This window comes from Nicotiana tomentosiformis, chromosome 1 (assembly GCF_000390325.3).
Source record: "Nicotiana tomentosiformis chromosome 1, ASM39032v3, whole genome shotgun sequence".
Lineage (NCBI taxonomy): Eukaryota > Viridiplantae > Streptophyta > Magnoliopsida > Solanales > Solanaceae > Nicotiana > Nicotiana tomentosiformis.
In genome coordinates this window covers 100,348,234-100,368,648 of record NC_090812.1, presented here as the reverse complement: position 1 = coordinate 100,368,648, position 20,415 = coordinate 100,348,234, and the positions used below count along the sequence as shown (strand labels likewise).

General features: G+C 37.1%; 1 protein-coding gene across 1 annotated transcript in view; it reads left to right on the top strand.

Moving 5' to 3' along the window:
- The first annotated feature begins 6,228 nt into the window (after window positions 1–6,228).
- The window catches only part of LOC104107730 (piezo-type mechanosensitive ion channel homolog), a 36,517-nt gene continuing 22,330 nt past the window's right edge, over window positions 6,229–20,415 (top strand). The window contains exons 1-6 of the mRNA XM_009616607.4: window positions 6,229–6,539; window positions 9,404–9,484; window positions 9,859–10,015; window positions 10,149–10,306; window positions 19,332–19,488; window positions 19,594–19,780. Coding sequence (XP_009614902.1) covers window positions 6,491–6,539; window positions 9,404–9,484; window positions 9,859–10,015; window positions 10,149–10,306; window positions 19,332–19,488; window positions 19,594–19,780 — 789 coding nt within the window. The 5' untranslated portion in view covers window positions 6,229–6,490. The remainder of the gene's footprint in view (window positions 6,540–9,403; window positions 9,485–9,858; window positions 10,016–10,148; window positions 10,307–19,331; window positions 19,489–19,593; window positions 19,781–20,415) is intronic.

Genomic DNA, 20,415 nt, shown 5'->3' with positions numbered 1-20,415 from the left:
ACACAACCAACAACTAATAAAATTTCTCCACAATATTTATGGGTATAATCACAAAATCAACCTTATCTCATGCAATATTTACAAGTAACCTGTACCCCAATATGTATTTTGATACGACGTCCTGGGGTTTGACAACAACAAACTTCTTATCGGCAGGAGCATTAATGTACCTATGATAAATTTGTTCAATTCTAGTCTTGAACATACAGTCAGTGGTTGTAAACCGTGCTTTATTTTGAGGACCATCCTTTCCTCTCTTCCTCAGATAGTATAAAATAACATCAATGTGCTGTAAAAAAAAATAGATTTCATGATTTATTAATGCTTCATACAATTTAACTATAATTTTAAAACAAAAAAAACTACATACTTCTTAAATTACAGAATACTACAGCCAGGGTATGTGTTTACCGTGTCGTTGAGGACTTGCCCGGGATGTGCCAAAGTATAAAACCACTCTTTTTTATTAACTTTCTCCACTCCAATATCATACCACGACTTGAGCTGGTTATCTTTTAAAGAATAAAGCGCCTTTCTCCTATTTAAACACATAGCAATTACAATTAATATGTAGTTTCAATTGGAAATCCAAAAATTGAATGCACTCGAAAATATGAAAAAATTGTATAATCTAACCTCTTTGAAACCGTATCGGTACCAGAGTATAACCACTTATTGAATTCTTCCAACAAGTCAGGATCAATATCATCGCCAATAACCCTAGTAAATGGTTGCTTGATGAAGAAAATTGGAGGTCCAACAGAAGTGCTTCCCCCAGAACTGTAAAAAGGGAGAAATAGGGATCTGGCATACTTTCCAGCCTGCCTTGTTCTTCCTTGATGCACAGGGGTTGTTTCATCTTCATTAAGCTCGTCGAACTTAACAATCTGGAGAAGTTCTCCGGCAACTCAAAATCATCAAGTGTTACTTCCCATTTTTCAGACCTGGAGTCATTGTCCGAATCACCAACATTAATGTAGTCGGCTGTTTCACCTTCAAAATTTAAAACAAAAGAACAACATTGTATGTTGCATCAGTTCTTTTTGAAAAATTGAAACTTATATAAAATCTGTTTTTTTTCCTACAATTATATTGTAACATATAATACCACTGAAATCTTCACAACAATCGTCTCCCTGTTGTATAACGTTTTCTTGTTGAATGGGAGATTATATTTTTGTAGTCTCCTTCTCCTCATTTAAATGCTCTCCTGGAATGCCAACTTTAGCATCCTGTTTTGGAGAGTCCACATGCATAGTTTATTTCTCTGTTACAATAAATGTGTACAGCTTAATAAAATTGTAGATAATTTGTAGTAAACATTAACAACACTGTAGATAAATTGTAGTTTAATTGTAGTAAATTTGTTGAAATGTTATCCTGTAGCTGATATGCAAAATGTATTATGAAATATGATGATAAATTATACTAAATCATACCTGCATTTTCTTCATCCAATGCCCCTTGAAATTGGGAAGATAAGTCAACACCTACAGGAACATTCTCCTCAATTTGAATGTCATTCATGTGTCCTGTATCTAAGAAAACCATTGAAAATATAATGTAGATTATTTGTTGGTAATTTAGGCGATATGTAGATATATTGTAGATATAATGTAGATATAATGTTAATATAATGTAGATACTTGTTTTACTCTTGCTGGCCAATACTGGTTTAGCACTACTGCCCGAAATGTGTTGATTGTTCTTTTTCTTTGTAATGCTCATCATTTTTTGTAGAATTGCCAGTAAATTGCAAGTATAATTTGTTAGGCTATATACTTTATGAATGATAATAGAAACTTACACATGGTAAAAATTATTGTCCAAAATGAATATATTTCGAATGAAACCTTAGCATCAATATTATCCTTTTGACTGTTTATTGCCTGTAAAACAGACTTAATGGAATCATTGAGTAGCACTCGAATGCTACCTAGTTCTTCAAAAACCTAAAGAACAAAAAATAGTTATAATGTATCTTATATATATATATATATATATATATATATATATATATAAAGAAGATTAAAAATCAAGAATTATGTATACCTCTTTCTTGAAGGTTTCAAGGTCTGAACCCACCTACATATTAAAATAGAAAGAGTTAACAAAATAATTTGCATAACATAAATTAAAGAAACCATCTAGGATTATGTATAGATGTTACCTTATCAATATTTTTTTTTAATTTTTTTATTTGTTTCACAATATCTTGCTTGTCATCTATTCCCATTGTCTGCTTATGTCTTGATGGAGATGGAGCATCTGTCGGATGCCCGGCCTTTGTTTCAGCTTCTTCAAGGATATATTCAACTTTATATGGCAAATTCATTCTTGAAAGCTCTTCTGGTGGTTCAATTATGTTGGTGAACTGAGTGAAAAAAATATGAGGGACCTAGTCATAAGATTTATAAAATGTGTAGATAATTTGTATTATATTGTCTGCCCAGAAGTGAAAACTATTTACCTTGATCCATGATGGTTTGATCATTCTATCTTCTAATACAGATAACCATATCTTGTCCTTACTAACTGTCCAGTTAAGTATGCGTGGGATCGAACTACCAACCCTTGTAGCTATATTCGTGTTGACTGTAGATCAACACTCATACAACCATATTTGCATAGCTAGTGCAAAACCTCGAATGACATAAAAAATGCACAGAAAGGTTGAGCTTGTGCCTAACGGACTGAAGCAATTGCATATAAGATTCGATACCCCATGCATAGTTCAAATACTGTCCCGAGTCTACCAAGTAGAACCTAAAATGGTCTATTAAACCTAAATTATCTTTGTCTGAAGGACAGAGGAAGAATTCTATCAGATAGAGAATACATAGCTTGACTGCATCCTCATCGTTCACCCAACTACGGCTGGTTACAATTTGTTTCAAGTATGACTTCTCAACTTTTTCCTTGTTCGAAAAATAACTCTTCATTATGTTACTGTCATACTTAGTTATGTAATCAAATTCTGTCATTTCTGTAAAACATCTAAGGCCACTGATCAGGGCAAACTCTCTCAACCCAAAGTTCAACCTCTCATCCTTTATCTCTGCTGTAAAAAAGTCGGAACCAGATGCGTTCAATTCATACTTCATGAGAAGGTGAATTGCCTGATTTTGGATACATATTTTGGGCAAGGAAAGAAAATGCCCAAAACATGTCTTCTTAAACAGCTTTAACCCATTTTCAGATAGTAAATCCTTGATTTGGCCAGGAATAGCAGGGTTGGATAATGTTTGGAACCTAGTGCTGCCATAATCAACATCATGTGGTGCAGAAAATGGTCGATTCTGCACCAAAATAAACAGCAAGTTAATAAAACTTGTTTTAAAACCAGAAAACAAAATAACTACATTTCTACTATATTTTAGCTACAATCAGAAAAATATTAATACATTGTATACAAGTAAATTTTTACATTAGTAAACATATATAACAACCGACTACATTAAAGTTACAAATGCACTAATAAAATTATGTTTAGAGCAAGAAATTAGAAATTAAGAACTATACATAATATATACAATTTCTCTACAGTAAATGAAACTAACATCTACAAAATATAGCAAATAATAACCAATAAAACCAACTAAATCATGTAGTACATTCCCTAACTAGATGATTTCGAATAATATACAAGAAATCTACAATTTAGAGGGAAATGTAGAAATTTTGTTAACCTACAACAAATCTATACGACGTAGACAAAATTTCTATAAATACAAAAAAACAAAAATTATGTATGTTCATGTTCATGAGAACAAGTTTTTTAACTTTAAAAAATAAAATAAAATTGAAACTACTAAAATTTTACCTTCTCAAATGACTGTTGGGGTATAGTTTTAGCTGATTTTTGAACCTTCTTCTTATTTGAAGGTTTAACAGTAGGAGAAACTCTGATTTTTTTTGCAAGTTTCGTGATAACTTCTTCTTCGACGAAATCATCATCGGAAATAATTTCTTTGCCCTTCCGCTTTACAGATTTACCAGATGTCGAGGCTTCACCAGCATCCCTATCATGCTTATGTTTTGTTAGAGCTTCTGCCCTAGCTTCATGAGGGGAAAATTTGAGCTTTGCTCTGATTTTGCATGTGCTGATTTTGAAACTTTTTTGGATGAATCCTGTGAGAAAACACCCAAATTAAAAGTAGGAATATCCTCCATTACTTTAGCTTTTTTAGGGCTAATCTTCAAAAGTGCTTTCTTCTTTATTGAAAGTTAAGGAAAAATTTAAGCAACTACAATTTTGGTAGGATTTAGAGCTGGAATCTGTAAAAATCGAGAGGGATTTTTGAAGAAGAATGACAACGGACGTTAATGGAGGAAGATATTGAAGAAACGTGGGGGGGTAAGGAGAGACAAACATGGGGGAGTGAGATATGTACGCTAGAGTGATTATAGAAGTTAATTTATTCTCATTAAATTTCTAAAATATACATAATTGGTAAATTGTATATGACTGTATAATTAAATTAAAATTTGAGTTGGGAGGATAATAAAATTTCAAATAGTGTATAAGAATGTAAAAATTCTTTTTTTAAAAAAAAGAAGTTATTCTCAGAGGTCCCAAAAGCATCTTGTTGATTGATCGACTCTATCAAATTCCAATGGACCATTTTCGGTCTGTTGTAAAAGCCAAATGGTAAACAATTTAAAAATAATATAATTCAAATAACGTGTAATAGTAATTACTTTGTATTAATCTGACTGGCTAGCGGAGAAAATCAACTGATTACACGAAGAAATTGAAGTTGTACTATAGCAATTGTAACTTCATCATCAATCATCTAAATTTTTAAGCATTCACTCCCAATCCCATCAAATGCCTTCCTTTTTTTTCTTCTTAAATTGTCTTTACTACTCTTGTATACTTGTCCTGCTCATGTATTGCAAAACCGCCCTGTCTTTTGCCTTGCAATGCCCAATTGGTATATTATAACCATTTTGAAATACTAAAAAATTCTTTAATAGTTAAAAAATCACATAAGAACGAGAAGTAAAGAATGTATAAAAGTAAGAGGAATAAAGGCGGAGATGGTTGGTTAAGTTATTAGGTTTATATGTATTTTTTTCAGTTCCTTTCCAAATACTAATGTTTTTCAATTGTTTATAAGCGATATGCCGACATCCAAATAGTTTGAAGTGGAGTCGTGCAAGTCAAACCGGTTAAATTTAACAAGAAAATACTTTATATACTACTTATAGGAAAAAATACATGTAACTTAATTAACAAATTAGAACATGACATAGAAAGCTTAGTGAGAAAGGTCAAAGTTTTATCAAAGAGTTTTTATGTTGGTTCTGCTTGTTCTTGTGAACATGTGTACTCCTATTGTGTGTGAGCACTTAGAAATTGTAATCATGATATATTACTTATTGATATGAGGTCATCTCCAATCATTTTCAAAATATTTAAATTTTTTTTATTTATATCGGTTCTGCTTGTTCTTGTGAACATGTGTATTCCTATTGTGTATGTGAGTACTTATAAATTATAATCGTTATATATATATATATATATATATATATATATATATATATATATTTTAAAATCGTTCTATGTTACTTATTGATATGAGGTCATCTCCAATCATTTTCAAAATGTTTTAAAAAAAATTATTTATATCGGTTCTGCTTGTTCTTGTTAACATGTATATTCCTATTGTGTGTGTGAGTACTTATAAATTGTAATTGTTCTACATATATATTTTTTTTAAAATTCGTTCTATGTTACTTATTGACATGAGGTCATCTCCAATATTTTCAAAATGTTTAAAAAAAATATATGCACTTTTTGAGCTTTCAACTTTTTACCATATGGACCTAGTTTTTCTATGGTGTGAACTCTTTTTTTTTTGTTTGAAGGCATGTGTGTGAACTCTTAATTATTTACTCTTTTTTTTAAAGAAGTAAATATACTCGGAAGCAAACAAAATTTTTAGTCATTTTATCTATTAGCCTCACCAAGTATTTTAGTAACCTTTTAACAAAAAAAATACCCAAAATCAATTCTCAAAAAACCCGTAAAACCAATTATTTCAAGATAGATTGCAATACTCATATTTATAATTTTTTTAAATGTAAAACCAATCTTTTCAAGATAAAAAAATGAATACTAAAAAATAAAATAAAGTGTGTTCATTTTTGACGTGAAGGATTACAGGAATACCCTTTCTGTTCAAGCCATGGCTAGAACAGCCTCGTGTCTCAAACTGGAAGAACCCCATTGGTCCAAATTTCCTAGTATGAAAACGATCAAATCAGGCCCTCTGTAGATACATACACCTTCAATTCCGCTTCTCTCACATACATTACAATTACTTAAATAGAACCCCAATTTCTTAATGGGGTTCTGCTCTAATCAAGATTTGGTCAATCTTTCATTATCATATAGGCCTTAGTTCTTCAGCAAGATTTTGTGATTTAATTTGGCCTCTCAAACCAAACTTCCATTGGATTGAATAATGTGGATGAATTGATAATGGGAAGTTTTCTTCGTGGTTTTGTGCTGCCATCTCTGCTCTTATCAGGTGAAGATTTAAACTTTATCTCCTTTACCAAATATTTATTCCAGATTCTTGGTAAACGTACCTAAGTGCTGTGTTATCTTGAATTGACACTCAAGTATAGTTGGATTATGTTGACTTAACATTGATTCATATTTCACAATCTTGAAATTATCTCAACATCCTAATTACTCTATAGCTCTAATTATTAGTTGGAAGATGTTGACTTTGGTGAATACTGTGATCTGCCACCTAGAAATCTTGAACAGTATTTGAAGTAACGGTCATGTTAGGCTTGCGAAATTCAAGTTTACCACGGTCTGTGTATTTGCAGTTTGGAAGTTTAAATTACACGAGCAGCATTAGAGCATATTGTGTAGCACTTTCGGACAGCATGTAATGTTCGAGAACTTACAGAATATTCAGGTCATGTATCTTAGAAAAGAAGTTACTAAGGGGTTTATGAATGCAGCTGTGCAGGGTAGGAGAAGAATGTGGGTTTACTGTATGTAGCCTTCCCATTGCATTTAAGAGGCTATATCCATGTCTCATGCCCGTTATCTATAGGTAAACAAAGGAGCAACACTACCATTTCCCCTCAGCTTAGAAGTGAAATCACGAAAGAGTTAGCGAATCTTTAGAATGTAAAGACATGAATTGTTCAAAAAGCTACGAATTAGGTTTATCGAACGTTTGCTTAGTAGTAATAAATAGGATTAGGACCGACCTTAAGACCTGGTCAATCAGTCACCGTAGAGTATTAATATTCTCCTAAAGACTGCATCATAAGGCCTCAAATTCTGAAATTTTGGGCATATTGATCAGACTAGATGTATCGCAAGCATATCTTCTGTACAGAGCAAGCAGTTTCTGTAATTCTACTACTCTCAAACTTGGTGTGCATTTAAAGCCTCAAATTCTGAAATATTTGGAACCTTGTCTTGCAACTTCGACAAGAAAATCGAGGCTACTATAGCAAATTCATGCATTTTGCGAGCGAGCTATGTGATAAAATATTTAGGAGGTGGTACTTTTTCAGCCACTAGGTAGTTTTATGAATCACGAGTAATATAACTGGAATAAAGTTACAGTAATTCCCTTATCGGAACATTTATACACCTTAATTATTTTAAATCATGTAAAAATTAACCGATGTTAGTTACTTAGATGCCATTCTGGAAATTTTTTATTCAACTCCATTCTTTAGATCCTATAAGTAGAACATTTGTGCAGTGTTAAAAAGCTAGGTGATCTCTTTCCATCTACCTAATCTTTGTGGGTAGATGTACCCGATAACTGTGCAGGTGGGAGGTAGCAGGTACGTGGTGGAATAGTCGAAGTACATGTAAGCTGACCTCAACACCACCATCATAGAAAATTGAACCTTTGTGCAGTGTATAAACATGTCAATTGTTTCGATTCATACATTATTTATGGTTTCAACCAACATGGAAGAAGTATCTATAAGCTAAGTTGCTCGGACACGGGTGCGGATCTAGAGGTCGGATCCTTCGACATATAAATTCTAAGATTCGGGGATACGGATCCTAGTACGGATATGGGTGCGGGGATTCGGCTAAAAATAATTCAAAAAAATAAAAATATAAAAATATCTCTAAGTTATGAGAAATTTTGTGGAATACTTACGTATAGCTTGTGAAGTGTGAATTTTCTTTTTATTCTCAAATTGTAGATAAGTAAAGGATTGATTTACTAGATAAGGTATGCTATTTTTTTTCAAATTTACCCTAGTTATGGTTCTTATTTCGGGAATCAAATTGTATTTCGTCTCGAATTTTTCCGTCCGTCGTGGTCAAACTACCCAAAATTGTTTGACCAGATCCGGTACGGATCCCATTCCCATACCCATACTAGTGTCGTTTCGACACGGGTGCGACACCTAAACTGCCGTGTCGGAGCAACTTAGACTATACGTATTTGATCTTCAATTGAGTTGTAGGCTTCCATTGTGGTATGGTACAAGTACAGTGCCGATCCCCTTGTCAGGGTCCCTAGATCAGGTTTTGTCAATTGTGGTGGCCTGGAAATATCTGGAATAGATAGAGGGACTGCAAATACAGGCCTTAAAGGCCCGGAATTGGGGCATAAATGTTGTAGTTGTACGATTCATAAAGCTGACTCCAAGTATTTTGGAGTTGAGGCATAGTTGTTATTGTTATATCTCATTCTATGCTTGGCATTTTACTTTTCTATTTTTTCCTTTGGCCGAAAAGTAATGTCAAATTAATCCATGATTGAAGTTAGTAGAAAGAGGAAACTCTGGGTACCAGCAAGGTCATAAGATATAATGATTTAGTAAAACTTGTGAACACAAGGAGTAATTGCCCAACTGAATTTCACCACCAAGGATCAAGATAAGAAGGAAGAGAGATTGGCGATGGTAGTTAAATATTGATGACTGCGGTCAATTACGATGAAGGGTTTGAAAAGAGAGCTATCCTAAATGTAATTCAAACATAGTATTTTGTCTGTGTCACTTTCAGAGTCCTTTCTTGTTTCTGCTATTGAATAAGTAAACTATTTTTGTTGGGCAAAAAATGGGCGAAGCCCATATGCAACAGGTATACAGTAGTCAAGGTTTTTGGTTCTTGATTATTTTAGTATTTGAGAGCTGGTCCTCCATGTTGTAACTCTCTACTATTACCCTCTAATGAAATTTTCTTTTTCTATAGAAGTTATCTCATTTATGTTTTCAATTTCATATTAATAAGTCTGACACAATATAGAGTAAAGTCACTGATTAGAAAACCGTCAGTCTTCATAGTTTTGGTGTAACATATGTCCCTTTTGTGGGAATTCTTCTGTAACTTACCTGACAAAGGTTCTTCTGTGACTGAACCTATCTTATCTCTGCCGTCTCTATGCAGCTGGTTTACTCAATTGGAGTTTGATTTCTCTTGTCAATTTGGTGTCTTCTCTTCTTCTGCGATTTACTGCACCAAAAAGAGGTAAAGTTGCTTTTGCAAGATTCGCTTTTCCTAATTTTAGCCTTGATTAGGGATGCATTTCAAAGGTAAAATTTCCTTCTCTTCATGCTATCTTAAATTTTTTGATAATTGGTCAGTGTTTTTTGGCAACATCTAGATGAGTCATTATGTTCACTTTCTGCACAAGCACCTGACCCCTTTTGAAGGATGGCCAAATTGGATAATGGTGCAGAAGTATATGACATCTAATCCAATTATCCGAATGTGCATTTGTTATTTGAATACATCGAAACAGCATTAGCAATATGAATCTCTCTCTCCCCTCCCTCTCTGCGCCCCCCTCTCCCCCTTTTTACACATATTTTATTACTCATAAATGTTTTTGATTTATGTAGGATTCCGTTTCAAAGGGAGAGTTCTGTTGTGGTTTGTTTTTCTATTTTCAGTTCTTACTATTCTGCTGGAAGTGGTTTTTCTTATTGTATTGGCTATTTTGGGTGCGGAACGGGCATTAGCTGATGCCTGGTGGATGAAACTTATTGGATTGATGAAGTGAGATTTTCATTCCTTCTTCTTGCTAGCTTTTCTTTCCCCTAGTGTTATTAACTCACTTTTCCTTTTCTGATATTCACACAACATTCTGGATAAGGACGTATGAAGAACATTGTCGTATATGCTTTTGCAGACTGAAGTCATGGAGGTCGCCCTCAGTAATTTATCTCTTGGTTCTGCAACTATTAGCTGCTGGTGTTACTTTATTTGAAATCCATGGTAACAGATTTCGCTTGGCTCAGCAGCAGGATTCCCACTGGGAACATCTCTTATCAGTTCTGGAACAAATTGGTAAGTACAAGTCAATTATAACTCCACCTAATTGAATGCTAATCCTCTTCTCACGAGTTAAGCATATTAAATAGGAAACTTTTCTGCATATAGTTATTAACTTGAAAAGTTGAATATGTATCATTTAATATGAAGAGCTGGGCGATCTGGATTTGTGCTTATTTTAGCTTTTATACAACAACAACAACAAACCCAGTATAATCCCACGAGTGGGGTTTGGGGAAGGTAGTGTGTACACAGACCTTACCCCTACTTTGAGGGTAGAGAGGCTGTTTCCGATAGACCCTCGACTCAAGAAAAGAAAAAGGAAGCAGTAACAACAAGCAATACCAACAACAAGATAATAAGAAACAAGCAGTAACCATAGCAGGATAATAAGAGAACAAGCATTATCAACAACAATATAATAAGAAAACATGTAGTAATCAAGGCTGTCAATAACCGAAAAACAAGGCTAACTAACTACTACTACCGGTATGGGGAAGACACACACTCGACTACCTACTAACCTTCTACCCTAATCCTCGACCTCCACACCTTCCTATCAAGGGTCATGTCCTTAGTGAGTTGAAGCAACGCCAAGTCCTGCCTAATAACCTCTTCCCAGTACTTCTTTGGCCTACCTCTACCCCTCTTCAGACCACCCAAGGACAACCTCTCACACCTTCTCACTGGAGCATCTGTGCTTCTCCTCTTTACATGCCCAAACCACCTAAGCCGCGCTTCTCGCATCTTGTCCTCCACCGAGGCTACTCCTACCTTGTCCCGAATATCTTCATTTCTAATCTTATCAATCATGGTATGTCCGCAGATCCATCTCAACATCCTCATTTCCGTTACCTTCATCTTCTGGACATGTTCTTGACTGGCCAACACTCTGCTCCGTACAACATGGTAGGTCTGACAACCACTCTGTAAAACTTACCCTTAAGTTTAGGTGACACATTCTTATCACATAAAACACCAGATGCGAGTCTCTATTTCATCCACCCCGTTCCAATACGATGAGTAACATCCTCATCTAATCTCCCCATTTCCTTGGATAATAGACCCAAGGTACTTGAAACTAGCTCTCTTATGGATGACTTGTGTATCAAGCCTCACTTCCACGCCCGCACCCTCAGTTTCGTCACTGAACTTGCACTCCAAGTACTTATCTTGGTCCTCCTCAACTTGAAATCTTTAGACTCCAAAGTCTGTCTCCAAACCTCCAGTCTCGCGTTAACTTCGCTTCGCGTCTCGTCAATCAAAACAATATCATCCGCAAATAACATACACCAAGGCACCTCCCCTTGAATGTGGCGCGTCAGTGTCTCCAACGCCAAGGCAAATAAGAATGGGCTAAGAACCGACCCCTGGTGCAACCCCATCACAGCTGGAAAGTGGTCCAAATCCCCCCCCCCCCAACCCCCCAACCCCCACCCCCACGGTCCTCACTCGTGTCTTGGCTCCATCATACATGTCCTTAATCACCATAGTGTAAGCCACCGGAACACCCCTAGCCTCCAAACACCTCTATAGGATCTCCCTCGGAACTTTGTCGTATGCTTTCTCTAGATCAATGAACACCATATGTAAGTCTCTCTTCCTCTCCCGTAGTCGAACATCCCGGCATGAAATCCGAACTGGTTTTTAGAAATAGACACGCTCTTTCCTCATCCTCACTTCCACCACTCTCTCCCAAACTTTCATAGTGTGGCTCAGCAGCTTGATACCCCTATAATTGTTACAATTTTGGATATCTCCCTTGTTCTTATACACCAGAATCATCGTACTCCACCTCCATTCCTCAGGCATTTTCTTCGTCCTAAAGATGGTGTTAAACAATCCCGTGAGCCATTCCAAGCCAGCTCTACCCACGCTCTTCCAAAATTCTACTGGAATTTCATCTGGCCCAGTCGCTCTTCCCCTGCACATCTTGCGCATAGCCACGTCGACCTCCCCCATTTTGATACGCCTACAAAAACCAAAGTTTAGACTAGGGATGTTCAAACATCAAAATATAGTAACTAAGCTTTTTGTTATCTTCTCTTTGTGCTGGATCCCGGATGTTGTATATCTGTCCTGCTGATATCAAAGCTCAGAGTTCTTTGTGTCGATGTGTAGTCCTGAAACCAGTTCGAACCAAATCTGAGTCCTGAATAATGCCTCTATTTGTTTTGAGATTCGCTAAAGATTACCGTATCTTTTGCAAATAAGAGGTGTGACATTGATATTTCCTTATCGACCACTCCCTTTACTCCAAAGCCACAAAGGTAACCTACTTGAGTAGCTTGTTCCAACAGCTTACTCATGACTTCTATCACAAACGAAAATAACAACGAAGATAGCGAGTTCCGTTGTTTAATTTTCGTGTTGCTATCAAAAATACAAATAGAGAACTGTTTACCATATTGAAATATCTAACCGTGGATACATAGTGATAGATCTATCCTCCATTTGTTCTAATAAGGTATATTATTTCATTAATCTAGGAAATTCCCGTGCACAAGCCGAGAAGTAGAGAACCTACACAATTTAATATGGTTCTCTCCCAATTTCACCCAATCTTCCAAACAAACAGGAACTTCATGGGTGCACCATAAACTAAGTATAAGAGGCTATTTCTCAGATACACAAATCATTTTCTAACCCCTCACAAGCTCTCTGATTTCTCGCTAGAAGAATATGACAGTCCAACTGGTTCAAGAGGTCAAAGGAAGGGGAAGTTCACAGGGACTTAAGTTCTAGAATGAATCTTTTGGAGTAGGAGGTGGCGGAATACCAAAGTTTGGTTTGATTGCTCTATGAACAAAGTTCTTTGTATGACAACTGGGATTCTTGGAGGTAGGGGTGGGCAGTACTGTTCTGTTTTTAAAAGCCTTATTATACTAAGCTCTAGATTAGGGACGAATCAGCCTTTCCAAGCCACATCTATGATTGGATCCCCAGGGCGCCAAGAAAGTTGTGTTTCTCTACGTCTATGGCATCAAGACGCGATTCTGACAGCTAAAAACTTGAGGAAGAGGAGTGTGAGAAAGCACGAGAGAAAATATATTATTGATATTAGATACTCAATACAATACAAGAGGTCCTTATTTATAGCTATACTCTACAAGGACATATTACTCTTATTCCAATGTGGGACAAGACTACATTATGTACATATCTGTAAACTAACACTCCCCCTCAAGCCGGTGCATACAAATCATATTTATCGAGCTTGTTACATATATAACCAATGCGAGGACCAATGAGGGACTTGGTGAAAATATCTGCAAGCTGATCATTCGACCTCACAAACTTTGTAGCAATCTCTCCTGAAAGTATCTTTTATCTGACGAAGTGACAATCAATCTCAATGTGTTTAGCTCTCTTATGGAACACCAGATTTGATGCAATATGAACGGCAGCTTGATTATCGCACACAAGTTCCATCCGACTGATTTCACCAAATTTCAACTCCTTGACCAATTGTTTGGTCCAGACTAGCTCACATGTTGCCATAGCCATTGCTCGATATTCTGCTTTTGCACTAGACTGAGCAACTACATTCTGTTTCTTGTTCTTCCAAGACACCAAATTTTCTCCTACTAAAACATAATATCCAGACGTAGAACGTCTATCAGAAGGTGATCCTGCCCAATCAGCATCTGAGTATCCAACGATCTGCTCATGACCTCGATCCTCAAACAGTAACCCTTTGCCTGGAGCCGATTTTATATACCTAATAATGCGGACAACTGCATCCCAATGACTATCACAAGGAGAATTCATAAACTGACTTATAACATTCACAGGATAAGAAATGTCGGGTCTAGTCACTGTGAGATAATTTAATTTACCAACCAGCCACATATAGCTTGCAGGATCGCTAAGCGGCTCCCCCTGTCCTGGCAGAAGTTTAGAATTCGGATCAATCGGAGTGTCAACAGGTCTGCAACCTATCATCCCTGTCTCCTCAAGAATGTCTAAAGCATATTTTCTTTGAGAAATAATAATACCTGAGCTAGACTGAGCAACCTCAATACCTAGAAAGTACTTCAATCTGCCTAGATCTTTAGTTTGGAAGTGCTGGAAGAGATGCTGCTTCAGATTGGTAATACCATCCTGATCATTGCCAGTAATAACAATATCATCAACATAGACTACCAGATAAATACAGAGACTTGAAGCAAAGTGCCGATAAAACACAGAGTGATCAGTTTCACTACGAGTCATGCCAAACTCCTGGATAACCGTGCTGAACTTATCAAACCAGGCTCGAGGAGACTGGTTTAGACCATAAAGTGACCGACGCAAGCGACATACAAGGTCACAAGACTCCCCCTGAGCAACAAAACCATGTGGTTGCTCCATATAAACCTCATCCTTAGGATCACCGTGAAGAAAGGCATTCTTAGTGTCCAGCTGATAGAGAGGCCAATGACGAACCGTAGCCATGGATAGAAAAAGGCGGACTGATACTACTTTAGCCATGGGAGAGAAGATATCACTGTAATCGAGCCTAAATATCTGAGTATATCCTTTGGCAACAAGACGGGCCTTAAGTCTATCAACCTGGCCATCGGGACCAACTTTGACGGCATAAACTCAACGACAACCAATAATAGATTTACCTGAAGGAAGAGGAACAAGCTCCCAAGTACCACTTGTATGTAAAGCAAATATCTCGTCACTCATAGCCTGTCGCCATCCTGGATGAGACAACGCTTTACCTGTAGACTTAGGGATGTAAATCGAGGACAAAGAAGATATAAAAGCATAATGGGGAGATGACAGACGATGATAACTTAAACCGACATAATGGGGATTAGGATTAAGTGTGGTCCATATACCTTTTCGAAGTGCAATCGGTGTACTAGGAAGAGACAAGTCCGCAGTAGGAGTAGGGTCAGGTGCAGGACGAGAACTAGTTGGGCCTGATGTAGGGCGCGGACGGCGATGGTGAGTCAAGAGTGGTGTTCCTGTGGCTGGGGATCTAGGAGGAACAACACTAGACTTCTCAACGGTTGGTACGGGTGAAACTTATGTCGTAGAGGGTGGAGGAGCTATAGTAAACTCCTCAAAGGTCGGTATAGGTAAGACCTCAGATATATCATGGTGGTCAGCAGAGGTAAAGAAAGGTTTAGACTCAAAAAATGTGACGTTAGCTGACATAAGGTACCTATGAAGATCAGGGGAATAACAACGATATCCCTTCTGAACACGAGAATAATCAAGGAAGACACTTGAGAGCACGAGTAGCTAACTTATCTTTTCCTGGGGCTAAGTTATGAACAAAACACGTGCTCCCAAAAACACGAGGTGGAAGAGAGTATAAGGGCGACTGGGAAAACAATACTGAATGCTGAATCTGATCCTTAATGGGAGATGAAGGCATCCGATTAATCAAATAACAAGCTGTGAGAACTGCATCGCCCCAAAAACGCAACGGAACACGAGATTCAATTAGAAGTGTGCGAGCAGTCTCAATAAGGTGCCTATTCTTTCTCTCTGCAACCCCATTTTGCTGAGGGGTATAAGGACGAGATGTCTGATGAATAATTTCTTGAGAAATCATAAACTGCTGAAACTGAGAAGATAAATATTCTAAGGCATTATCACTGCGAAAAATGCGAATAGAAACACCAAATTGGTTTTTGATTTCAGCACAGAAACTCTGGAATATAGAAAATAACTCAGAACGATCTTTCATTAAGAAAAGCCGAGTACATCTTGAATAATCATCAATAAAACTAACAAAATAACGTAATCCCAAGGTTGAACTGACTCTACTGGGATCCCATATATCAGAATGAACTAAGGAGAAAACAAAATCTGCATGACTATCAACATTACGCGGAAAGGAGGCTCGGGTATGTTTCCCAAGCTGACATGACCCACAATCTAATGTAGACAAACTAGATAAACTAGGCACCATCTTCTGAAGTTTGGATAAACTCGGATGTCCTAAACGTCTGTGGATTAGGTCCGGAGGATCTGTAACTAGATATGTTGTGGAAGGACCGAGTGAGTTAAGGCCTTCTGATTCATGTCATGTACCAATTGTCTGTCCCGTACTGCGGTCCTGCATAATAAAAGAATCGTCTATAAAATATATACCACAATGGAGGGCAGGAGTCAAACGACTAACAGATGCAAGACTAAAAGGACAGCCAGGGACATAAAGAACGGAATCTAGGGTGATAGAAGACAAGGGATTAGCTTGTTCGACTCCTTTTGCCTTAGTTTGACATCCATTGGCTAAAGTAACAGTGGGAAGAGACCGTGAATATACAATATTCGACAAAAGTGATATATTACCAGAGATGTGATCAAAAGCGCCTGAGTCCATGACCTATGGTCCAAGAGTACTAGACTGGGAAACACAAGCAAAAGAATTACCAGCAACAGAAGTATCAGTCTGAGCAATCGAGGTTACTTGTGGAGATGTCTGCTTACTTGCTCGATACTGAAGGAGCTCATTATATTCTTCTTTAGATAAAGAAAATCCCTGGTTACCTATAGTCTCGGTCTGAGCAATGTAAGCATTTTTGGGTGGACGACCATGTAAGGAATAACACATTTCACGAGTGTGTCCAAGTTTTTGACAATAAGAACACTTGGGTCTAGATCTTCCAAAACGACCTCCTCCTTGTCTATTCTCTATAGTTTGAGACGCCCGAACATCCACTGGCCGGTATGCGAGAACAGAGGAATCAAGTATCTGTGATGAGATCACTAGGTGACTTGGTGCTGCAGCAAGGCGGAGTAATTGAGAGAATACTTCATCAACTGTGGGGACAGTCGGGCTAGCCAAAATCTGGTCGCGTACTGAATCAAGATCATTAGGAAGTCCAGCGAGGGTAAGAACTAGAAACATCTTCTGTCGCTGCTCTTGTTATTTTTAAACACTAGCAGAAACTGGCATCAACTTCTCAAATTCCTCCATGACTGCCTGTACTTGACCCAAGTAAGTAGACATATCTAATTCCTGCTTCTTTAAATTTGTCATCCGCGATATCACATCATAGAAGCGAGATATGTCATTAGTGTATAAGGTACGAGCCTTTGCCCAAACCAAATAACATGTCTGGAATGGACGAAATAAGGGCATCAACTTGGAATCAATAGATCGCCACAAGATGCTACATAACTGAGCATCGATCTTTGCCCAAAGTGCTATCGCCTTTTCTTCTCCTTCGCTAGACTGTTTGATTAGATGATCTTGAACACCTTGACCTTTACACCACAACTCGACAGATGAAGCCCAAGCTAAGTTGTTTAAACTTCCCATTAAAGGTTCCGGGGTAATCATAACAATATAGCTTCCAGAACTCATGTTTCTAGACCCAAAAACATCAAATCCTAAAGAATTTGTCCGGAAAAATATAAAGGTGGTCGGAATTTGGTGTAACCTGGATGGGTAGGCTCGGAATTCCCTTGCGAACAATCTGTCCCAAAGAAATTTTTCCAAAAAGTGACCGGAAAGGGCCCCCACGCGCCGACGCGTGACGTCGGAACTTCGCCGGAAATATTTCTTCCAGCGGCCCGTGGGAGCGTGTGGAGGGTCTTCTGACGGAGATATTTTTATGGGTTGGTCGCCGAAGGCCGATCTACTTCGTGGTGGTGTTGGTTTTTGCACAACACTGATGAAAAATATTTTTTTTTTTTTACTGCGGCAGACCTGTGTTTGCCGGAAAAAAGACTTCCGGTTGACTGATTTCTCTTCCCGGAATCGCTGGAATTTATGCACAGCGATAAATCTCTCACGATTGCTCTGATACCATGTGAGAAAGCACGGGAGAAAATATATTATTGATATTAGATACTCAATACAATACAAGAGGTCCGTATTTATAGCTATACTCTACAAGGACTTATTACTCCTATTCCAATGTGGGACAAGACTACATTATGTACATATCTGTAAACTAACAAGGAGGATTACACATGTCAATTGGTGTTTCATGTGTAAGAGTTTGGGCGAAGACGTGGATCACCTCCTTTTACATTGTCAGGTAGTAAAATGAGGCACTATTTAACTAGGCTTGTAGAAGATGGAGGAGACGACGGAGGGTGTGGGATAGTACTCCACTGGCACTCATGTTGGTTGTATGGAAAGGATGAAATAGGAGGGTTTTAGAAGGGACATAAGGGTTTTGTGCATTTAAGGAATACCCTCTTATTCCTTATTTCTTTTGGTGCACCCTGAGGTTCCAACTTGTATAGAAGATTGGATGTCTTTCATAGAGAATCATATTTCTTTTTAGGTTCTTTACTTTTTTGTACAGAAGTTTTATTCCCGTCATAAATTTAAATTATTTTACCTAATCACAAATAAGGACACAACACAATATAATGAAATTGGTTAGATATTTTTTGTGGTCTTACATTTATCTCCTTGGACTTGGTACATTGTGTCTATGGCTCCAATGGGAGTTCAATCTTCACTACATAACAGCTAAAGGCGATGGACGTTTAGGAATGTGATTTCTCACCGCAAGCATTTTAAAGACAAAGTTAAATACGAATAAACGCTGATGGAGCTGATCTTTTTACTAAGTTTTATTGGCTACTCATATTTTGAACATATTTATTCCAGTATGGTACTTATTGTATGTAAGAGAGAGTGTGTGTGTGTGCGCGCGTGTGATTTCATTAGCAATATAATCATTGTTTATTGTGTTACTTGTAAAATATCGTTCATCTTATTGTGGTTGATATTGCTGAGCCTGTTGTTTACTTCGTTTTTCGGGTGTGAGCAGGATTTCCTGTCTGGATTATTATTTTTTCGCAATTTAATTTTTTCCTTTTTTCTTGGTATGAAATACTAGGGCTGTTGGGTTTGCTTTGATTAATAGCTGCAGTATGTGTTTGTAAGGTTCTCTACTTTTTGGTGTACTATATGGGCTGTTTTCTTGCCCTTTTTAATGAAATTTATTACTTGATAAAAGAAAATAGCTTCAGTATTATGAGCTTCAATTATTTTGCATTTACCAAAAGATAAAATTATGTTCTCTTTCAAAAGCTGACTTTATTTGTCTTATGTTTGACATGGAAGGTTCCTGTCTTAGAGTGAGTTCTTGCTTATTTCTGCCTGCTCTTCAATTGATTGTGGGAATTAGCAATCCGTCTTGGCTTTCTCTACCGTTCTTCATTTGTAGCTGTGTGGGCCTAGTTGATTTGTCTTTAACAAGCAACTTTTTAGGTTTATTCAGGTAATTATATCGTTGATCCTTTTTTGTTTTTTCTGTATTAAAATCCTTTGTCCTTTTGCTGCTAAATCCTAAAGGAGTTTTATTTTCTTCTATTGATCAATTTAGGTGGTGGAAGTTTCTCTGGCTATATGCTGGTTTCAACATTTGCCTGCTTTATTTTTATCAGCTCCCTATCGCATTTCCACAGATGTTCTATGTAGTAGCCGATTATATTGGTCTATACAAGATATCAACAAACTCTGGTTGGCAAGAAATCTGTTCTGGCCTCTCTCTTTTGGCATTCTACTATTTGGTACGCTCACATCTTTTACAGTAAAGTCAATTTCGGAATTAGTTAACACTACCTTCATGATTGATATTCTCTTTGAACAAACTGTTTCTTCAGATACTTATGACATTGAAGCATTGAGTTCCCTTTTATCTGCATTCCTAGTGCTATATACATGAGGAGTAGCTTGATTGACCTTAGCCTAGTGCTTTAAAAAGTGAAAAGCGCAAAAAAGAAGGGACAATGTTTATAGAGCTTGAAAAGAAAAGCAAGAAGTGAAGCACATGCTCCTCTGAAATGAAGCACAAAATTTAAGGAAAATTAGAAAATACCAGACACATGAATTTTGTTCCATAATAATCTTAATTGCATTTAACATGATTAATTTCAGCATCCGATATACAATAATGCCGATATTAAACCAATCCTTGTTTAAAAAAACCGACTGTTTCGTTTGGATCACTTTGTGTGTCACTGTTTGATGTGCACATTCTCTGAAGTACATTGCTTCACCTATGAAGCTATAACCCCTCACTTTGTATCAAAGTGATGAAGTGATCACTTTTAATAACACAGCGTAGGCTGCAACTGTTGTAATCACTAGCAATTGTCATTTCTTGGATGTGCTTTATTCCTTGCGCTACCCAATATAAATAGGT